Source organism: Cetorhinus maximus, chromosome 2, assembly GCF_964194155.1.
Source record: "Cetorhinus maximus chromosome 2, sCetMax3.hap1.1, whole genome shotgun sequence".
NCBI lineage: Eukaryota > Metazoa > Chordata > Chondrichthyes > Lamniformes > Cetorhinidae > Cetorhinus > Cetorhinus maximus.
The window spans coordinates 87,889,906-87,907,663 of record NC_135880.1 but is presented as its reverse complement, the minus strand read 5'-3'; the positions used below and the strand labels follow the sequence as shown (position 1 = coordinate 87,907,663).

Genomic DNA, 17,758 nt, shown 5'->3' with positions numbered 1-17,758 from the left:
CTGGGTCCTTTCTTTGGCATTGTGGACTCTCTTTTCTTGTAGGAGCAAAGAAGAACAATGTTGCATGCCCGACAAAGACAGACACAACATCTAATTAGGTGACACCTCAATCTGGCAGGGCTGAATTGCAGGCTGGGTATTCAGGGTAGTCTTGGTCATCAGTGCAGGCTTCAGCCATATTCTGAGCAGGCTGACAGCCTTCCAAAATGGTGGCCGCACCTCGAGTGGCACCACCTGACCCCACGCCAAGTACCTCACTGCCTGCCTCTGTTCTAGGGTGGGTTGCCTCACCCCCCACACCTGCCACACCTGCCTGCCAGCAATCAATTGTCCGGATGGCGCAAGATAGTGTTCCATTCAGGGACTGGATTGCAGGTGTCAGCAACACCTGATTCCAGTCCCAGCGGCAGGACCTCAGGCCTCCACAGAACGTTCCAGCCTATGACTCTATGGGCAGAATTTTCCATTTGTGAGAAGTGCGGTGGCGGGCAGTTTCGGCGGTCCCTACCCCACTAGCCGGAATGGTGGGCAGCTCTTGGAAGCTCATTAATTATGCACAATCGAGTATCGGGCTAAATCCTCTGGCGGGTTAGGAGCTGATTTGTCTGCCCGCTGTCTGCTGGCGGGGTCAAACATCAAGCCCCACATTTAAAGGCCAGTCCAACACATACATCTCATTCTCTCCAGCCCACCTGTCTTCAGGACATGCCAGAGATATCTTCCAGCCACAAGAAGAAGGCCAAAAGCCTCAAGAAGAAGGCAGCACACCTCTACATGCACCAGGCCCTCCACGCCTTGATCAGAGCAGCACAGGCATGTCCTGTATCCCAGGGATGGCTCCAGGAAGCACAGCAGCCTCACGTCTCTGGCCTGGGAGGCCGTCGCACAGCAGGTCAGCCCGACTGGCAACCGTGTCAGAAACACCATCCAGTGCAGGAAGAGGATGAATGATCTCATCCGCTTCACCAGAGTAAGTCATCCCTCAACTCCCTCCAATATCAAACTCTCATCATGACATCATGCACTCAAACAGCTACTCTCTTCAGGGGTTTCACGCAACCATTAGAGGTGGACGCATATTACAACTCATGCTTTCACGGAGACTTTCACATCACTACCATCCCATCTATCATGTTGCTCACACTCCATCCTCTGGTCCTTCTGGGGAGGGATCACTGCACACAAGGGTCATGCATCTCACCCAAACTCTGCTCCATCCGTTCTCATCACATGCCTTTCTTTCTTCTTCACTCAGGCCAAGCTGGCACACGACAGGTGCGAAAGATTGCAGACGGGGGAGGGACGGCCAACATCATTGCCTCCACTGAGTTCGAGGAGGCTGCAGCCGAGCTGGCTGGGGAGGACAGGAATTGTGCCTGTGGGGAAGGGGAGATTGGCCTCTCCCAGGAACTGAGTAATGCTCACAGCTCCATCACTTCATCAAATCCTGACAATCACAGTGACTCACATGCAGTATTATAAAGCTCATGCTCATTAACTGAAACTCTATTTTCTATTTTCTAGACACCAGCAGATTGAGGTTCACAAGGCAGTCGAGCACCAGTCTGAGCCCTCAGACCATGTCCGGAGAGGAAGCTCTGGAAGAAGCATCACAGCACTCACAGACACCCTCCACCAGCTCAGGGACACGTATGTCGGTGGGGCACAGCTATAGATTAGGCTCAGGCTCACTTTCTGCAGAACAGATCACTGACACCTCCCTGCAGCAGTCAGAGGCAGGGACAGCCCACGTCTCTGGCACTCAGGGGGCAGCTGGAGACCAGCCACCCATTCGATCCGAGTCAGATGATGAGCCTCTGGAAGTGGCCGCCAACTCAATCCTGGAGATACAACGACTGGCAGCGGAAAATCAGGCAGAGATTCAACAGTCACTCAGCAGACTAGAGAGAATGATGGAGGATAAAAGCAAAATACTGCAGATGCTGGAAATCTGGAACAAAAACAGAAAATGCTGGAAAAACTCAGCTGGTCTGACAGCATCTGTGGAGAGAGAAACAGAGTCCATATGACTCTTCTTCAGAGAGTAGAATGATGGAGAAGTCTGTCCGCGCTCTGTCTGATGTTGTGGCTCCAACATGCAAGTGCCTTGAGGTCACCATGGGAAGGCTGGTGACCATCATGGAGACCTTTCACCCAGCAGGTGTTGCCAGATTTGCCCTGCACTCCATGGCCACACACCCTGGTGGGCACCATCAAGCTGTAGGCGAGATGGGGATGAGGCACCTTGACCTCCTTCCAGGTGCACCATCTCCTGCAGGAGTCAGGGCAAAAGCCTTGGGCATCCAACAGGAGGATCAGCGTCATCTGGACACCCTTGAGGCCTCCTTTCAGGTCACTCCAAGGGTGTGCAGCTGCTCACAGTCCCCTCTACCTGTGACCTCCCCATCCACGCCAGCTGCTCTGGCCACCGAGGGTGCTTCTGCCTCTGAGCAGGTGACCCTTCTTAGCCCACGGCCCTCAGGCCTTGGGCCACCAGAGAACCTCTGCCAAGGTCATCACAGACATCAGGACGTAGCAGTCAGCAGGCTGCCTCCACCTCTGCTGCAGATGTCGGGGATGCACCCAGGTGTAGTGGTAGGGTTAGGAAAGTTAAGAAAATTTGATGTCACTTTTGGTCATGGGTGTGCTACACATGTAAAGAAATTGCACTTCTGTGAATACATTTGATGGTGATGTGAATGTTTTGGGCTACTTAAGGCATTATGAATTTGCACATTGGTTGGACATCCTCTGAGATGAAAGAAAATGGCACTGAGGGCTAGGAGACATGTGGCCATATGCCCTCACTTAACTTTACTCTTCCTGGAATCTGTCAGCAATTAAAGTATCATGGGCACATCTCCCACATTTTTCTTCGCTCATACTGACCCTCAGCCGCCTTCCGAGGTTCCTGGGCCTCCGGATCATATTCCTCCGATGAGCTCTCATCCTCCTCTAGTTCGTCTTCTGGCAGGGGGTCACCTCTTTAAATTGCCCCATTGTGAAGGGCGCAACGCACTGTGATGACAGGGGAGGGGGGTGGGGGGGGGGGGGGGTTGGGCAGGAGTGGGCACAGGCGGGCGCAGTCGATTGCCACCCGCAATCGGCTGCATGCCGCCATTTTGCGTGGGCAGGCCAATTAAGGCCTGCCCAGCGCGACTCGCACCCGGAAGCGCTGAGCGCTGAGCGCTCCCTGTGCGGGCGGGGGGAGTAGGCTGAGTCGGGACCTGCGCTCTTTTGGGCATGCGTGCAAAACAGCACAGAAATCTCCCTGAGGCAAAGAGCTGCCTCAGGTTGATTAGTTTGAGTTTCAAAAATTTTAGTAAAGAAAGAAAGAAATTTAAGACACATCCCCTCATGTGAAAGTGTCACATGAGCTGGGACCTGTCTGTGAATTTTAATGAAAATCTTTATTTCACTTATAAATCATTCATGAAACCTCATCCCACCCATGGATGAGGTTTCATGAAAAATACGAAGGCCGCCTGGGCTCTTCGCCTGCCCGCCAGCCTTAAGGTTGGACGGGCAGCTATGTTAAGTGGTTTAATTAGTTTTTAAATGGCCTTAATAGGCCTTTGACAGTTTGGCAGGGGTGCGCCCGCCGAACTGAAAATCGGAATGACGTGCGGTGACGTTGGGACGCACGCCCGACATCACCGCATGTCATTTTATGTGTCGGCGAGTGGAACTCACCACCACTCGCCCAGCCGAGGTTTCTGGCCAAAGGTTCACTAGACTGATTCCTGAGTGGACGGGCTTGGCCTATGTGGACAGATTGAGTACACTAGGCCTTTATTCCCTAGGGTTTGGAAGAATGAGAGGAGATCTCATTGAGACATATAAAATCCTTAAGGGGGTTAATAGGGTAGATGCTGCGAGGATCTTGGGAGCCTAGAGTAACTCTCAGGGTCAGGGATCGGCCATTCAGGACTGAGATGAAGACAAACTTCTTCACTAAAACGGTTGTGAATCTTTGGAACTCTCTACCTCAGGAAGTTGTGGATGTTGAGTTGTTGAGTATATTCAAGACAGAGATCAATGGATTTTTGGATACTATGGAAATTAAGGGATATAGGGATATTGAGGGTGTACTTCCTGTTTGAGCACCCTGTTCCCATCAGAGAACCCCCACCCCCAGGGTTCCCCTACCCACCAGTATTTCCCCTCCCCCACCCAGCTCTGTCCACTCCAGCACACCAGCTCCCAACTTCCTTACCTTGGGCTTCCAGCCTGGCCCCAGCAAGACCCTGAATTCACTTTGTTCCAGGTTCTATTGGCATCTCATCTTTGGGTTGGCATGCAATTCCAGCAGTGGCCACCACTCCAAATATGGTGCTGCTGGGACAAGAGAGCTGCTTGTCGTCTGATTAGCCAGGAGCTCTGAGGTGTGCAAGTCTCACCTCAGGCCAATTAAAGTCCTGACATCCATTAAATGGCTGCAGGGTGAGCCGGCCAAGCGAAGGTGGCCTTACCCCAAACATGCTGTCAGGGTGCAGGGACCCCACTCCCTGTGTAAAACTCAGCCCTTTGCATTGAACAGAAGGAAAAAAGTCCAACCCTCAAATTCACTTCCTAGATTTTACTTATAGAAAAACAAATTTATTTTAGCATAGTATTAGTTAACAAATGTGTACCTGTGGTAATGCATTTTGAACTTCCTCAGTCATTGGTACAGAGTTATTCATTTTCCCTTCTTGGGAAAGTTGCTTTGCATTTCCTGTGTCTGGGGATAAAATAGGTATGTGTATTAGGAGAACAATCACTAAAGAGCATGAGTTATGTATAAAAACAGAATAAAATCTGTAGAAAACAGCTGGCCATCAGCAGTTGAAGGACAGATAGGCTAACATATTGGGCTGAGGTGCCTTGTCAGAATTCAGTATGAATTCACTGTAAGGTCAACCAAAATCAAAACATTTGGATTTTTTTGACTGTAATTTAAACTTAAGAGGCCAAGTAAACAATATGATCGTAGACATCTGACAATGTTATTCTAATCCAGTTGTTACCAAATAAGCAACAGTTTATGGCTCACACTCCCACACTGTGGGGTAATGCTTAGCCTTCCTCACTAACTCTCAGTAACAACAAAACTGAGATTAGCAACTTAATGTAGTCAGGAGTTGAGCCCGATTCCTAGCACTGGATTCACAACGTTATGCTTTTATCTCAATTTCAATATTTGACTGAAGGAAAAATACAAATATACCATTCTAAAGTTATTTGTATCTTTTAAAATTAAAACTTTACAGTTAATTTTACTCTGCATATGCAATATATTTTCCCAGGTGACTTTAAAATGAAATAAGTTCCTGGCCAATCATAATTCATCTTTGCATTTAGATCTCATGTACTTCATTATTTTAAAGCACTGATATATATCCGGTGGTCATTAAAAGTGCTATATAAATGCAAGTCATTCTTTTATTCTAAACACTCCAATTCTTTACATTTCAAGAATTTTCCATTCTTATTACAACAGAAATATTTTGCAGATAATCATTTTACTTGTTATAATGAAGAATTATTGTATGCTATTGTAAATGTCTCCTAACAATATAAATTATATATGGAAAATATATCATTTACAGTCTAATATCTTTCAAACAAAACATTACAAAAGACTCTAGTAATTAGCATGGGGAGCTAAAGAATTAGTATAATTCCAAACTGGAGCGAATTCCTCTGGTGCTGCACCCATATTACTGAAGAGTCAAAGAAATTTACAGCATAAAAGAAAGCTATTTGGTCATTCATTTAGTCCCTTTCCCCAGCCGTCTATCCACTTCCCACGTAAAAGTTTTCACACAAAGAGCAGTGAAAGTTGGAAATCTCTCCCCATTTGAATTGAATGTGAAACCTCATTTGAATTCGCAAGGTCAAATGTGCTTTGCCTGGTGTCTGTTTAAAGTTTATAGGCAGAATTTCACCCATGTTGGGCAGGGTCAGTGGGCGGGCGGGAGCGGTTGGGAAGCCCACCGCTGCCCGCAATCGGGGCTGGAAGTCAATTTCATGCTGGCAGGCCAATTAAGGCCCAGTGTGAAATGCGAGCGACAACGCCCAGCACTGCCTGTGTGGGTGGGGGCATGGGTGGGGTGGTGGGGGAGTGCGAGCTGGGCAAGCTCGACCTTCGCGCATGCACAGAGCTGCTTCAGGGAGATGAAGATATAGGCAAAAAAAAATGTAATGAAACATGACCTCTCTGTCACATGATAAGTTATTAATGAAAAATTAAAGTTTTTATTTTATTTTTATTTGATTTTGGAAACCTTATCTCGTCTTTGAATGAGGTTTCCAAAAAAGTGCAAAAGCCACTTGGCCTTTTCACCTTCCTGCTAGCCGCAAGATTCGACGGGCAGTGAAAAGTCAAAGAGTCATAGAGGTCTACAGTACAGAAAAAGGCCCTTCGGCCCATCGAGTCTGCGCCAGTCAAACATGTACCTAACTATTCTAATCCCATTTTCCAGCACTAGACCTGTGGCCTTGTATGCCATGGCATTGCAAGTGCACATCCAAATACTTCTTAAATGTTATGAGTGTTTCTGACTCTACCGCCATTTCAGGCAGTGAGTTCCAGATTCCCACCATCCTCTGGGTGAAAAACCTCTTCCTCACATCCCCTCTAAACCTCCTGCCCCTTACCTTAAATCTATGCCCCTGGTTATTTATCCCTCCTCCAAGGGGAAAAGTTTCTTCCTGTCTACCCTATCTATGCCCCTCATAATTTTATACACCTCAATCATGTCCCCCCTCAATCTCCTCTGCTCCAGGGAAAATAACCGCAATCTATCCAATCTCTCCTCATAACTAAAACTCACCAGATCAAGCAACATCCTGGTAAATCTCTTCTGCACTCTCTCTAGTACAATCACATCCTTCCTATAATGTGGATTCCAGAACTGCACAAAGCTTTAATTGTGGCCTAGCCAGTGTTTTATACAGTTCCAGCATAAGCTCCCTGCCCTTATATTCTATGCCTCGGCTAATAAAGGCAAGTATCACGTATGCCTTCTTAACCACCTTATCGACCTGTCCTGCTATCTTAAGGGACCGGTGGACATGCACACCATGTCCCTCTGATCCTCGGTACTTCCCAGGGTCCTACCATTCATCGTGTGTTCCCATGCCTTGTTTGTCCTGCACAAGTGCATCACCTCACACTTATCCAGATTAAATTCCATTTGTCACCGATCAGCCCCACTGACCAGCCCGTCTATATCCTCCTGTAACCTAAGGCTATCCTCCTCACTATTTACCACTCCACCAATTTTCGCGTCATCCGCGAACTTACTGATCAATCCTCCTACATTCAAGTCTAAATCGTTTATATGTACCACAAAGAGCAGGGGACTCAACAATGATCCCTGTGGAACCCTACTGGACACAGGCATCCAGTCACAAAAACACCCCTCAACCCTTCTGCTTCCTGCCACTCAGCCAATTCTGGATCCAATTTGCCAAATTGCCTTGGATCCCATGGGCTCTTATCTTTGTTATCAGCGTCCCATTCGGGACCTTATCAAAAGCTTTGCTGAAGTCCAAGCAGACTACGTCAAATGCATTGCCCTCATCTACACACCTGGTCACCTCTTCGAAAAATTCAATCAAATTGGTCAGACACGACCTCCCCTTAACAAAACCATGCTGACTGTCCTTGATTAATCCCTGCCTCTCCAAGTGTAGATTAATTCTGTCCCTCAGAATTGCTTCCCATAGTTTTCCCATCACCGAGGTTAGACTGACTGGCCTGTAGTTCCCTGGTTTATGCCTTCCTCCCTTCTTGAATAACGGTACCACATTGGCTGTCCTCCAGTCCTCTGGCACCTCTCCTGTGGCCAGAGAGGTATTGAAAATTATTGCCAGTGCCCCTGCTATCTCCTCCCTTGTCTCACTCAATAGCCTGGGATACATTTCATCCGGGCCTGGAGATTTATTTACTTTTAAGCCTGCCAGACCACTTAGAATCTCCTCCTTTTCTATGCTAATTTCTTCAATTATATCACAATCCTTCTGCCTGATTTCCATACCCACGTCCTCCCCCTCACTTATGAACACCGACACAAAGTGTTCATTTAGAACCCTACCTACATCTTCCGGCTCCACACACAAATTACCACTATGGTCCTTAATGGTCCCTACTCTTTCCCTAGTTATCCTCTTACTCTTAATGTACTTATGGATTTTCCTTTATTTTACCTGCCAATGTTTTTTCATGCTCCCTTTTTGCTCGCCTAATTTCCTTTTTAAGTTCCCCCCTACACATTCTATACTCCTCTCGGGCTTCTACTGTTTTGAGCCCTCGGTATCTGCCATAAGCCTCTCTTTTTCTCTTTATCCAATCCTGTATATCCATCGACATTCGGGGTTCCCTGTATTTGTTGGTCCCACTTTTTGTCTTTACCTGAATATGTTGGCCCTGTACTCTCCCCATTCCCTTCTTGAATAAGTCCCACTGCTCTGATGCAGATTTACCTAAAAGTAGCTGTTCCCAGTCCACTCTGGTCAAATCATATCTGATCTTATTAAAATTGGCTTCCCCCAATTTAGAACTCTGATTTCTGGCCCATTCTTGTCCTTTTCCATTCCAACCTTGAATCTAATGGAGTTATGATCACTACCTGCAAAATTCTCCCCCATTGATACCTCTACCACTTGCCCGGCTTCATTCCCTAAAATTAAGTCCAGGACCGTCCCCTCTCTTGTAGGACTTTCTATGTACTGGCTTAAAAAGCTCTCCTGGATTCATTTTAAGAATTCTGCTCCCTCTAAACCGATCACACTATGACTAACCCAGTTAATGTTGGGGAAGTTGAAATCTTTCTTTTAATTAACTTTTTAATGGGCCTTTTAATTTTCGGCGGGCACCCTGATGACTCCAGCACGCGCCCATCAACCGAAATATCGCACGAGTGCGCGATGACGTCAGGACACTTGCCCGACATCATCGTGACACACATTTTACATTCGGTCGGGTTAGGCGTGCGCCCGTCCACCAAGCTAAAAATTTTACCCTATGGGTTACTGTTGCCTTGGTGGAGATTTACCTGGGGGTGATTAATTTGTTGATTTAAAAGTTATTATGGTACTAATTTGTAGACATGTGTATGTGTTTAATTTGTTGTTAAAATTAAAAAATGTTGAATTTAGTTTTATATAAAAAGCCTCTTGAGCCTCGGTTGTCTTATTCCTGAATTCAGAGCTGCATCTTAAACATACCAATTGAAAATATAGGTTATGACAGTTGTTCAAGTTTCCCTCTGGGTTTTAATGAACTCAGCCTTTACCAACTGCTGTGTCATAACAATTGGGGGCTCGTCCGGGATAATATTTGTAATTCCTTGATTGGTTTGAAGTTGGTGAATCTTAAGGTTACAAGTATGAGAAGCCTTTGAATTCAGGAGTTAGTGAGGTTTTTTATAAGTGGTGAGACTGCAAGAAGACATGGACAATCAGTAAGACTTGTCTGGGAGTAGAAGATATAACTCTGATTAGGTTACAAAAAGTATCCAAGAATAAGTCAACAGATTTGGCAGATAAGTTAAAATTAGGGTTACCTGTAGGGGTGAAGAAAGCGGATATAATTAAAGGTATAGCATAGTATCCACAGTTGGAAGTGATACCTGACACTAGTGAGTCATAGCTGGAGGTAGTGAGACTTCAGTTACAAAGGAAGACACTTGAACTTGAACAAGCAAAGGAACTGGAAAAAAAACTTGAATTAGAAGCAAAGGAAGGAGAAAGAGCATTTCAAAGGGAGCAAGCAGAAAGGTAGGACAATGAAAGGAAGCTGGAATTGGAATTTCAGGCAAGAGAGAAGGATAAAGAAACAGAGGCAAGGGAAAGAGAGAAAGAAAGAGAAAGAGAATGCCTATTTAAAATGTTGGAAGTTAAAAAAGAGATGTTGGATTCTGAGGAGAGTTCCGATGTTGAAAAAGCCTTTAGCCTAAAACCCAATGGAGAGATGTTTAGATTTGTACAAGCTCTTCCAAAGTTTGAGGAAAAAGATATTGAGGCGTTCTTTATTTCATTTGAGAAGATAGCTAAACAGATGAAATGGCCACAAGAGTACTGGACATTATTGTTGCAATCCAGGTTGGTGAGCATGAGGTATATGCTTTGCTATCTGAAGAGGTATCGGTGAATTATGATGTGGTGAAAAAGGCTATTTTGAGTGCATATGAGCTGGTTCCTGAGACATACAGGCAGAAATTCAGGAATATGAGAAAACAGCCTGAGTTTGAGAGAGTAAAACAAATTAATTTTGACCGGTGGATACAAGCATTAAAAATAGAGATAACATATGCAGCTCTTAGGAAGGTCATTCTTTTGGAAGAATTTAAAGATTCAATTCCTTCAGTAGTGAGAACTCATGTGGAGAACGGAGGGTTTAAATGGTAAGACAGGCAGCAGAGATTGCTGATAATTATGAGTTAGTGCATAGAGCTAAACCGTTTTTCCATCGCCCTTTTAAATCCAAAAAGGATAGAAAGTGGGAAGGTGGAAGGAAGGTGGGTAGTCAGGGAAGAGGAGTAGCTGGAAATTCCCAAGAAGCTTTTTCTGAGAGTAAAAAGGAAGTTTCTGAGGGTAGGAGTGACATTCAAATATTGAGGTTTTTTCATTGCGATAAAGTGGGGCAAAGTCAGTGTGTTGGAAATTACTGGGAAAATCTGTTGGAATTATTGGGGTGCAGAAAAGTTCTGGAAATAAAAATACTGTGGGTTCTGAGGTTCAGGCACAGGAAAAGGCAATGGTGTGCAAACAGGTAAAACAGGAAGAATCAGTGATGGGTAAAGAAGTGGGAGTGTGTGCACAATTTACCCAGGAGAATTATGAGGGGCAAGTTGCAGAAATGTTTAAAGACTTTGGGCAGAATTTTATGTTTGTTGGGCGGGCAGGCCTGACCCAATTGGCGGCGGGCGCGTAGCCGATCTCCACCAGTGAAACGGGCCGTACCGCCATTTTGCGCGGATGGGCCAATTAAGGCCTGCCCAGCGCGCTGCAGATTCCCGTGTACAGCGGGAATTTCAAATGTGCGGCGGGCATGTACAGACCGCCGGTTCCATCCGGTGGTCTGTATAAAGAAAGGCCAGGCAGCCTCCTTCAGGCTATTCATCATGGCCAGCGACCAGTCTGCACAGCGGGCTCTAGAGGGCAGGGCAGAGGAGGAAGGGGGCAGCGGGGGGGGCCAATGTGCCCCTCGCTTCTCTGATGCCTGCCTTGCTGCCCTTCTCGAGGAGGTGGCAGCACGGCGAGAGGTCCTGTTTCCTGGGGATGGGAGGAGGAGAGCCCCCCACATTACCAACAGGCCTAGCAGGAGGTGGCAGAGGTAGTGAGCTCTCAAGATGCTGTGCGGCGCCCAGGGACCCAGTGCTGCAAACGCTTCAATGATTTGTTGCGCTCTGGAAGGGTGAGTGCCATGTCGGCCTTGCCCGTTTAACCCAGAAGGTAGCTTTAGCCTTTGAGGCCCCCCCACCCCACCACGTCTTAGTGTCGTTACTGCATTGGGCATTTGGCGCACGCTGGGTGGGCAAACAGATAGTGACCATGCTTACATCAGCCTTAGTGGTTGAGGAGAAGATGGGTTTTCCCCGCAGCATATGTTGGTGTTTGTCGCATTTGAGTAGTCTGGGGGCAACCTGCAGGGGAGGCAGCTAGACACATACTGAGAACTCCAACACATGTCTTATTAATGGTGATGAGATGGTGAAAGGGGAGCCTCAAGGTGTCGTAGCCAAGAGTCATCTGCTGGCCTTGGCGCTGCACCTAGGTGCGCCTCCTTGCCATGGGCGCTAAGACCCGTGTGTTATTCAAAGTGATGGACGCCGAATGTGTCCAAGGAGTCCGTTGGGGGATGGAGTTGGGACCAGCCGTACTATCTTCTGGGGACTGATCACCAGTAGTGTGGAAAGGAGCCGCTGGAGGCCTCAGATGGCCCAATGCGGTTGGGGTGCGGCATGCGTGTGCAAAGTACATGAGCGATCAGCCCCAGTAAATGCTCTTCTCTGTTCTGCAGGCAAAAACAAAACACAATAGCAGGGAGCGTTTATGGACTGGTGGTGGGCACACTGTGCTGCAGCATGTCACCAACTTTGAGGTTGTAGACCATGGAGCTGGGGAGGAGGCAAGTGGCCAGGTCGGCAGGTGTCAGTGAGGCTGGGGTGCAGCGGCCAGGTATTTGAGGCCCACAGTCCAATCCACCCTGTCTTCCCTCCATCCAAAGCACTGATGATTGCTGCAATCGTTAATGCAGCAACACTGCTCATTCACAGACTGATACAGTCAGATGTGTGGGTCATACACAAAGGTCCCTCGGCCCCTTGAGGATGCGTGTCTCTAGCACCTTGCAAAGTCGCCTTATCCCATTTGTGACCACTATCCTCATGGCCTAACATGCCATGGCATCGCTGCTGCACATACAAATACTTGTTGCATCTTAGGAGGGTTTGTACCTCCACCACCCTTTCAGCCAGTGCTTCCCACATTACTCTGTCCAAAAGGTCCTCAGCACCTCACCTGTCAACCTCATGGCACATAACTTAAATAAATGACACCACGTTAGTCATCCCTGCGCCAAGGGGAAATGTTGCCTTCTGTCCACCCGGTCTATGCCTCTCATAACAGTATGAAGGTCAATAATGTGACCTGTCAATCTCCTGTGCTCCACAGCAAATATCACAAGTGTTTGCAATGTTTCCTCATCACTCCAACTCTCCAGGCCAGCATGCATCCAGGTCAGGAACCTCTGCACTCTCCCCACTCCAATGCCATCCCTCTCATGAAGTGCAGGTCACAACTGAATGCAGAAGTATAGCTGTGGCCTCGACAGTGTTTTCTGCACTTGTAATATGACCTCCCTTTTTCCTACATTCTATTCCTCCGTTAATAAAGGCAAATCTGGCTTTTACCTTGTTAAATGCCTTAAGTTCCTGTTCTGCTACCTTAATGGGTCTGCCCAGCAAGGTCCCTGTAATTGTCATGACTTTCCATGGTCCTACCATTGCTCATGTATTCCCGTACCTTGTTTGTCTTGCCCAAGTGCTTATCTGCACACTTATCCACATAACATTCCATGTGGCATTCCTTAGGCCATCTGACCAGCCTGTCTGTATTCACATGTAATGTTTGGGCCTCCTCTTGACTATTTACCACCCCACCAATGTTGGTCTCCTTAGGTTCTTGAAGGTTGAGTGCATTATGAGGCTGGGGGGAAAAGGGATGAAAGGTGTTACTGACTGAATGCTAACTGATGCACTGTCCTTGTTAATTTCAGCATCACCACCACATGGCCGCCAGCACAAAGTCCAGACACCCCCCTCCACGCCTGAGGGGCATCACTTGCAACTTGCGTCACATCATTTCAGCCAGCCAGGCACCACCGCAGTGACTACCACATCAGTGGGGATTATAACGTCGGCTAGTGTCCCGGGGCACAGTGGAGAGGGCACTTCACAATCGCTGGAGGAGACGGCATGGACAGAGAGTGCCAATGGCGCCAGCAGCTGGAGGACTGCAGGGGACCAGGCACGTGCTGAGTCGGGCAGTGATGATGTGCCTCTGCAGATGTCACCAATGCAGCAGCTGCAGGACAAGCGGCAGGGTGCGCGGGAGCATCTGGCAGGGTTGCATGAGGGTGTGCTTCACTTGGTCTCTGTGGTAGAGGACTCCAGGCAGAGTGTCAGTGATGGCATGAACCTCAGGACAGAGCTTCAGGTTTCCTCCATTGAGAGATTTGCGACTCTCATGGAGAGGGGCTTCCAACAGATTAATAATCATCTGATTGGGTTACGCTCTGAGCTGCAAGCCCTCACAGCGCTAATGGCCACAGGTGGTCATTGGCAATGTGGGAGTTGTTCTGGGCACCAAGTGTCTCAGCTTGGTGCCCATCCATCTGCGATGAGCAGGGAGGTCAAAAGGGACCTCACGTCATGCAGCAACAGCTGCCTGTCGTCGCTGCGAGCTCCTCTCAGGGCGCTCTGGATGAGGGCAGCAGATCCTCTGCCCCTCTGCCAGTGACCGTTGCATCCGTTGAGGCTGCGGCAACTGGGGAGGTGCCAGTTCTGGAACTGGCCATTCCCTCCCAGGCAGGGCTAGCACAGGCTCCACAGGCCAGAGGACGGCCGCCAAGGTCATCGAGGCCAACAGGACAGCAGAGTCAGCAGGCTGTCTCACAATCCACTCCGAGTGATGGGGCGGCACCTAGACGTAGCACCCGGAAATGTAAGCATAAGGCACGTTAGGCCGACCACAGGTTTGTCACTGGTGATTTTCTGTTGGCCCTAGATTAGGGAATGTTTGATTCTCAATGTCAGAGCGACGTTTGTTCATTGTTTTGGTGGCAATAAAGTCCACATTTGTGACCATGGCTGAGGGTGTTTCCTTTGTGCTGCATTTGTCTGTTTCACAGGCATATAATGAGTGTTTGAGTGGACATTGATGTTTCTGTACTGAGCCCTTAGTTGTAGCTGATGAGGTGGAAGATGTAGCACCTAAGTGCCACGTGTGGAAGCGCCAGGCAATGCTGGTCCTGCAGATCCATGTGTGTGGAGCTAGCTGAAGGTTCATTGGATTAAAGTGTCCTGGATGTCATTGCCTCCTTGGTGTAGTAACGGGTCGGCGTGCTGCCCCTCATCATCGCCCTGTGCTTCCTCATCCTCTGAGGCATTGCTGGATTCATCATGTGCAGCTGCATCCACTGCATCAAGGTCTTCACCGTCAACTGCATCCCCCATTTCCAGCACAAGATTGTGCAGAGTGCAGCAGACTACCACTATCACAGAGACGCGATCTGGGAGGTACTGGAGTACGCCCCCTGAGCAGTCCAGGCATCGGAAGCGCATCTTGAGAAGACCGATGGCTCTCTCCACCACAGCCCTTGTGGTGCCATGGCTCCTATTGTAGCGTTCCTCAGCTTCTGAGGTGTCATGAGCCACATTCTGAGGGGATAGCCCTTGTTAACCAGCAGTCATCCATCCAGCCGAGCCGGAGCACTGGCACCTGGGAGTGTCTGAGGATGTAGGCGTCATGGGAGTTGCCTGGGTACCTTGCACAAACTTGCCAAATCTGCATCCTGTGATCACACACTATCTGCACGTTCATGGAGTGGAAGCCCTTCCTGTTGGCGCCTTGATGGCCAAGTGTACAGTCTATTGCACCCTGGACGCGGGGGAAGCCAGCAATCGCCACAAAGCCTCTGGCTCGCTGTGCCTGAATTGCCTGGTCGCAGCGCAAGTGGATGAAGGTCAATGCACGTCTGAACAGAGCGTCTGTGACCTGCTTGACACAAGTGTGGACAGCTGATTGGGAGACACCACAAAGATCACCCACCGAGCCCTGGAAGGAGCCAGAAGCATAGAAGTGGAGGGCAACTGTGACCTTCAGAGTCGATGGCATGGGGTGTCCACCCACACAGTTAGGGGAGATCCAAGGCCAATCATCTGACAGACATAGTTCTCTGTCCCCCTTGACAGTCGAAGCCTCCTTTGGCACTGCACCTCAGTCATATTAAGGTAGCTGCTTCATCGCCTGTATACCCTGGCAGCAGGATAGTGGCATCTTCTGCGGCCCCTTCCACCTTGGACAACCTCTTGGCCCTGCGCCCCTTGTGCCTGCGCCTGGCCTCCCAAAGGTGGCTCCCCTGGAGGCTGATTGTTCACTCCTGGCCTCCTCTTTATTCTAGCCCTCCCTTCCACCTCAGAGGAGCTGCCTCCAGTGGAGATTTCAGAACCCATACCCCCAGGATAAATGGAGGCCTCCGGAAAGCTGCAGGCCCGATAAAGATTACTGTCTGCAGACTGCTGAGCTGAAGCTTCAAAGTACAGAGAAAGCTGTTGGAAATCGATCTGAACTGCTACCATTCATAAAGGCAAACTTAAAACACTTTCTGCAATAAATACTTCACATGAAACATTAACAACCCCTCTGAGCCCACATATCCCGCCCGTGGATGAGGTTTGTTAAAAAGTCACTTACCCACCTGCCTGTTGCTCCCGCGCAAAATTGGCATCGATTGCCGAGTTAAGGGCCTTTACAAGGCCTTTAATTAATGGCGGGTGCACGTCGCGATTCATCGCGTGCCCGCCCAGCTATATATCACGATGGCGTGCACTGACGTTGGCACGCTCGCCTGACGTCAGCGCGTGACATCTTAAGCTCTGACGTGTGGCGTCCGCCACCTGCACGTCATAGATAAAATTCTGCCCTTTGTGTGTGAAGGGAAAGTCTTTCCATGTGTACAGTGTGGAGTAGATAGAGATGTTAAAATTTTAAGAGACACAGGGGCTAGTCAATCCTTAATGTTGTGGGATAGTGACATTTGTTGTTCAGAAGGAGTTTTGCAGGAGCAGGTGATAATAAGTGGGGTTCATGGAGATGCCAAACCTATCCCCTTGTGGAAGATAAATTTAAAGAACAAATAGAAGACAGGTGAAGTTATTGTTGGAACAGTGGAAAATTGCCCATGGCAGGGGCTCAATTTATTTTGGGTAATGGTATAGCTTGGTCACAGATTTGGGTGATGTCTATGGCAGTTGAGAAGCCTGTAGAAGTGGCTTCAACAGAGGTTTTACAGAGCAAGCATCCTGGATTGTTTCCAGATTTTGTGGTAATGAGATCATAGGCTCATAGGTAGGAACAAGAAAAACAAGAAGGGCAGGCAGTTAAAAGGCAAGAAGGAGGTGTTGAAATCCAATTATCTGGCACTGTGTTTGATAACATTATTCAGAAAGAAAGATGACAGGACAATTCAGCTGAAGTGTTTAACTCAAGCAGGTCAGTGGAGTTACAGAAAAATAATTTTCAATTAAAACAGTTATGTCAGGCAGCATACTCCGAAACAGAAGCAAAATGTATTTCAGTATGTTATTTCCTTAAGAGTGATTTTTTAATGAGAAAATGGAGGCTGGATCATGTCTCAGCAAATGAAAGCTGGAGCGAGGTGCATCAGATTTTATCTCAGTTGGGCATAGAAATGAGATGCTGAGAATTCCTCATGAAATTCCAATGGGGGGACATTTAGGAATTAGAAAAACACAGGAAAAGATACAGAGGTATTTTTTATTTTGGCCAGGGTTGCATAGGCATGTAGTCAAATTCTGTAAAACATGTCACACATATCAGGTAATAGGGAAAGCACAAGCAGTGATTAAAACGGCACCTTTAATCCCAATACCAGCATTGGAAGAACCTTTTCCTAGGGTCATGATTTATTGTGTAGGACCCCTCCCTAAGACTAAAAGTGGAAATCAGTACTTACTGACAATAATGGATGTATCTAACAGGTTTCCTGAAGTGATACCTGTAAGAAATATTACAACCAAGAAGGTTGTGGAGGAGTTAACTAATTTTTTTTTTACAAGATATGGTTTGCCTAAGGAAATACAATCAGATCATGGGTCAAATGTCATGAAACAGCTGTTTAAGGAATTAATGAACAGTTTGGGGATAAAACAGTTTAAATCAACAGCTTACCATCTGGAACCACAAGGAGCTTTGGAAAGAGGGCATTAAACTTTAAAAACTATGATGAGCATGTTTTCAGGATTATCCACAGGGTTGGGATAGAGGAATTCCATTCTTGTTATTTGCTATAAGAGACGCTCCTAATGGATTGACTGGTTTTAGCCCTTATGAACTAGCTCATGGTCATGAGATAATGGGATCACTGAAATTGATTCATGAGAAATTGGTGAGTCAAAATTCAGAAATTATTCTCCTGGATTACGTATCAAATTTCAGGGAAAGATTGAATAGAGTATGTGAG

At 47.6% G+C, this 17,758-nt stretch overlaps 1 protein-coding gene across 1 annotated transcript in view; it reads right to left on the bottom strand.

Annotated features, from left to right (window-relative positions):
- The window catches only part of LOC144691231 (uncharacterized), a 341,534-nt gene that overhangs the window by 126,045 nt on the left and 197,731 nt on the right, over positions 1–17,758 (bottom strand). Inside the window, exon 12 of the mRNA XM_078559280.1 lies at positions 4,635–4,723. Within this exon, the coding sequence (XP_078415406.1) occupies positions 4,635–4,723 (89 nt within the window). The remainder of the gene's footprint in view (positions 1–4,634; positions 4,724–17,758) is intronic.